This window comes from Sturnira hondurensis, unplaced genomic scaffold, assembly GCF_014824575.4.
Source record: "Sturnira hondurensis isolate 20B ecotype Veracruz unplaced genomic scaffold, ASM1482457v3 Scaffold0010128, whole genome shotgun sequence".
Taxonomy (NCBI): domain Eukaryota; kingdom Metazoa; phylum Chordata; class Mammalia; order Chiroptera; family Phyllostomidae; genus Sturnira; species Sturnira hondurensis.
In genome coordinates, this window is record NW_028082759.1 from 6,559,150 (window position 1) to 6,564,562 (window position 5,413).

General features: G+C 38.5%; 1 protein-coding gene across 1 annotated transcript; it reads left to right on the forward strand.

Moving 5' to 3' along the window:
- The first annotated feature begins 296 nt into the window (after window positions 1-296).
- On the forward strand, window positions 297-1,952 carry NPY5R (neuropeptide Y receptor Y5). The gene has a single exon (XM_037058322.1). It carries the CDS (start codon window positions 297-299, stop codon window positions 1,665-1,667), a length of 1,371 nt encoding a protein of 456 aa, XP_036914217.1. The 3' UTR covers window positions 1,668-1,952.
- Window positions 1,953-5,413: the final 3,461 nt, after the last annotated feature.

Sequence of the window (5,413 nt, forward strand, 5' to 3'; positions counted from 1 at the left end):
TTTATAGTAGTAATGTAATTTTTTTTCAAATTGCTAACTAATGTCTTTTTATCCCAAGCAGGACAATAATATGGATTTGGACTTTAAGGGTTATTATAACCAGACGTTTCCCATAGAGAACAATACCGCCGCCCCTCGGAATTCCAATTTCCCGGTCTGGGANTGGAACCAACTAAAGACCTCACTAAACCTTCTTAGGAGTTTAATAAGGTCATGGGAACCAACTGTAGATTCAGTTTCCCTCACGGTGGATCAATTTATAGTAGTAATGTAATTTTTTTTCAAATTGCTAACTAATGTCTTTTTATCCCAAGCAGGACAATAATATGGATTTGGACTTCAAGGGTTATTATAACCAGACGTTTCCCATAGAGAACAATACCGCCGCCCCTCGGAATTCCAATTTCCCGGTCTGGGATGACTATAAAAGCAGTGTAGATGACTTGCAGTATTTTCTGATTGGACTGTATACATTGGTAAGTCTTCTTGGTTTCATGGGGAACCTCCTCATTTTGATGGCTCTCATGAGAAAGCGTCATCAGAAGACTACGGTGAACTTCCTCATAGGAAATTTGGCCTTCTCTGATATCTTGGTCGTGCTCTTCTGCTCGCCTTTCACCTTGACCTCCGTGCTGCTGGATCAGTGGATGTTCGGCAAAGTCATGTGTCATATCATGCCCTTCCTTCAGTGTGTGTCAGTTCTGGTTTCAACTTTAATTTTAATATCGATTGCCATCGTCAGGTATCATATGATAAAGCACCCTATATCTAATCATCTAACAGCAAACCATGGCTACTTCCTGATAGCTACTGTCTGGACACTAGGTTTTGCGATTTGTTCTCCCCTTCCGGTGTTTCACAGTCTCGTGGAACTTCGGGAGACATTTGGCTCAGCGTTGCTGAGCAGCAGGTATTTATGTGTTGAATCATGGCCATCTGACTCATACAGAATCGCTTTTACAATTTCTTTATTGCTAGTGCAGTATATTCTGCCCTTAGTTTGTCTCACTATAAGTCATACCAGTGTCTGCAGGAGTATTAGCTGTGGATTACCCGACAAAGAAAACAAGCTAGAAGAAAATGAGATGATCAACTTAACTCTTCATCCATCCAAAAAGAGTGGGCCTCAGGTGAAACTCTCCAACAGCCATAAATGGAGCTATTCGTTCATCAGAAAACACAGAAGAAGATACAGCAGGAAGAAGGCATGCGTGTTACCTGTTCCAGCAAGACCTCCTCCAGACCATCGCTCAAGCGCACTCCCAGAAAACTTCGGCTCTGTGAAGAGTCAGCTCTTCTCCTCCAGTAAGTCCATACCGGGGGTCCGCACCTGCTTTGAGATGAAACCTGAAGAAAACTCCGATGCTCATGAAATGAGAGTAAACCGTTCTATCATGAGACTCAGAAAGAGATCTCGAGGTGTCTTCTACAGACTGACCATACTGATACTCGTGTTTGCCATCAGTTGGATGCCACTACACCTTTTCCATGTCGTAACCGATTTTAATGATAACCTTATTTCAAATAGGCACTTCAAGTTGGTGTACTGCATCTGTCATTTGTTGGGCATGATGTCTTGTTGTCTTAACCCAATTCTGTATGGGTTCCTTAATAATGGAATCAAAGCTGACTTACTGTCTCTTATACGCTGTCTTCATATGTCATGATTCTCACTGTTTGCCAAGGAAAGAACGAATGTTGGGATCATTCCAGTGTATATCCACAGTAACCATGTGTACCCAATCAACAGATTTTGTTAACTTATTCATTTAATTTATGTGTCAGACTTCCAAATTTGAATGTGAATTCATAGTGGGTGGAAGATAGTTCTGTTCGTTACAGTGCAGTGAACTCGTTTAGTTGTATAAAGTCAGTGTCAGTCCAATCTGTGATTTCACTTTAAAAAGTAGTTACGTTACCTTTCGTTTTCCTTTGTCTTGTAAGCGAGTGAAGTGTAATTTGTTTGAATAAAAGTTACATCTACAAACTCAGTATTTTTGTTTAAAATAATAATAATAATATTTTCCTGAGAAACATTTAATTCAACATGTGAGAAATATCCATTGCCTCATTGTTGTTTCATGTGCTTCTTAATTCTTGGTTTGTGAATATACAGAAAATGTTTAGTATGCCCAGCAAATTATAAATAAAAGACAGTTGTATGTCCAAGGCATGATTATAATCGCAAACATTGGATAGAGTTTTAGAACTCCTACAGTTTAATATCTCCTATTATTGATAATTGGTCAAACTGTCACTTTATCTCCACTTTCCTAGGAATACACAATTAATTTACCAAATAAAGTAGATTTTAAATTTACTCTAGACTTACACAACAGTAACACTATCAAGTGAAGATTGTTTTTATATACATCTTTTATATTCTAAAATGTGAAGCATAAATGGTATCCATATTTCCAAGTATTAAATAATTTTAAAGAATATTTACAGTATCCACAGAGGAAAAATTAATTTCTTTTTGGTTACGCTGTAGAATAATTAATATAATTTATGCTATTCAGGACTGAAGTCTCACACTATTTTGCTAAATTGAGGTCAAGCTTTTCAGTTGAAATTTTTGTTTTTGCCAGGTTTTTCCTAGTTATTTCAAGAAGCGAGTCCCTGAAAATAGTTGAATATTTGCACATATGGCTCAGATTGCTGTCTTCTGACCTTGCCTTTAGTTCCTATAATCATTCCCTGCTTTGATTCTTGTTCTTAAGGGTAAACAACAAACCAAACTTAGTAAGTTTGCAAATAATAGGTAATTCTGGTAACTGTTTAATCAGTTGAAGCCCAACATCTCTTTGGGGGCTCTCTTTGGGCGCCCCTCCTCCTGCACTAGAAGATGTCTCCACAGAGGGGAAGCTGAAAGTGGCGCTGACCCCCACGGCACACTTGCTGGCTCCTACTGAACTCCATCCAGCCCAGCACAGTGATCCTCCTCCCTGACCTCCGTGTTACATCAGCCTCTGCCTGTGTCATATCACAAACGGTCTGCTCTCAGCAAGACCAGGGCCTGAGAGTCCAGCGCCAGAATCCTGCACCCCTGTTAACATTCAGGTGTAAACCCTGCAATTACTCTGAGTCTCAGCCACGTCCTTCATTTTATCCTGAGCCTGGGTGTCTTGTGGGGTCCTGCCCATGCTGAGTCTGGGACTCTTCAGAGCTTTAAACTCATTGCTGAGAACTCAGCAGGAACTTACGAAATTCTACTCCTCCTATAGGTCACCAGGAACTGAGACAGGCAGCATGGCTTTCTTTGGTCAGATGCTATCAGCTGCTATGTCTACACTGCTGTGTTCACCTTATGTTGCCGCAAAAGCTCTGCTTTTCAGTTCCTTTCTAGATTTTCAGATATGAGATTTGGGTAAGCCTCCTCTGCTTTTAGCTTCCCTCTAATCAATCTGGTCCTATATGAGTGTCTTCCCAAGTCTTGATATGATAACAGAAAAAATGAAGAAACATGGGTGCCCATTTGCTTTTCTCTTTCTCCTTTTTATTCAAAGAGCTTGTGCTTCTCTCCGCCTACTAAGAATATTCCCTGTTGAAAATATCTTCACTTTTCTCTGTACCATGGCTCACAGGGAAACTATGTTTAGAACATCAAGCTTTGGCCCTGGCCAGGTATGCCAGTTGGGTGTCTTCCCAACACACCAAGATTGCCAGTTCAATCCCCAGGTCAGGGTACATACAAGACTCAACCAATGAATGCATAAATAAATGGGACAACTAATTAATGTTCTCTAAATATCAATAAATAAAACAAAAATGTTGAAAAGTTCAAAAAACATCAAGGTTTGCTTTGGAAAATGAAGCTCTTAAAAGTTAAAACCTTTCCTGTTCAAGGCTTAGATTTAAGACTATTAACTTAGACAAAAAAAGTTTAAGCTGAAGAATAGCATCTTATTTAAAAACAGTAGGTATTTTCACTTTCACTAGGGCAATCAGTTTCAAAGTTTAGTGAGTAAAAAGGGAAAATCTCAAGGACAAATATTTATAAAACATAGGAAGATATTTTACAAAGTTAGAGTACCTTACAGTAGCAAATGTACAATAACTGTCAAACCTCACAGATTTTATGGTTGCTGATAAATGAGTTTAGTTAAACTCATTAAACTAATTTGTGGCTCTTAAACCATTGAACTAAGAGAAAGCAATTTATTTCCCTAACCAGAGATGACTATAAATGTTCTTAATAATTAAAGGCTGAGAAGTTGGAATGGGTTGGTGAACTGAAGTTATTAAGAAGGGATTCAATGGCTTTAGATGATTATTATGCATAATAATTTCATCCATGGAGATTGCTTAGTGAGCTAAACAATTTACATTCAATCGATTCTCCATTGCTCAAGAGCTGATTGTCTAACTTTTTTTTTTCCCTATTCTCTCCTGGTCTCTGACTTCATTACTTCTTCCTTAACACTATCATAAAGCATGACTAGGGGAAATAAATGGAGATGAAATTACACACAGTCAACATCCTTACTTTTAACAATTATTTAAAAATATTTAATTCAGAAAGAGATGTTAAACTGAGTATTACTGGTTAAAGCATTCCTGCAAGCTGGGTTGCCCATTACTATAGATAATAAAACACTAAATGAGAAAAAAAAATCAGGGGAATGCGCCAAAAGCAAGTAAAATGGTTAAATGTTGAAAACCCGTGTGAAGATTAGTCTATTTAGATATGTATTAAATATCTACCGTGTATCAGGAACTCTTCTAGGTTCTAGATATAGCAGTGGAAATGATCCCTCCTTTTTGATTGTTTGGGCGGCGGGGAGCTTTCTGGGAGGTGGAGAACCAGTGGCGGGGTGGACAAACAATAAGCAGCAAGAGCAATAAAAACAAATTACACAGTAATGATATAGTGTATACACAGATGCAGTCATTTGCTACAGCTGCTGTAAGAGGACTTGACAGAAGCGTTTACTTCAGATAGTTTATCGTAGATTTATTTGGAATTGACTGGACATATGTGTTTGATAATTTTCCCTTTGGACAGAAAATAAAATGCCATATAGCTCTCCACCAAGCAGGAGCGAGGCACCTAGGGTAAGCTCCTACAGAGCCAGGGCGATCAGGTGAGATCTTGGTATTTTCAATTCAAAAGAGAGGTCTCCAAGGCCCTTAAGAAAAAAATTCCTGGACTGTAAAATTGCCAAGAGGCTCTCTGAGCTTTTTAAAAGACCTACAAATCAAAAGAACAGAAGAGGAATTTACAATGCTTTTTAAAGAAAATGATCTAATCCAATGCCCATTTATGACAAAAGCTCTCAGCAAAGTGGGAATAGAGGGAATAATAAAGGGCATATATGACCAACCCACAGCCAGCATCATCCTCAATGGGCAAAAGTTAAAAGCATTATCTTTAAGATAGGGAACAAGACAGGGATGTCTGCTTTCTTCA

Bases quoted from the DNA above. Each gene is read 5' to 3' on its own strand.
- NPY5R (XM_037058322.1), top strand. From the start codon at position 297: ATGTCTTTTTATCCCAAGCAGGACAATAATATGGATTTGGACTTCAAG.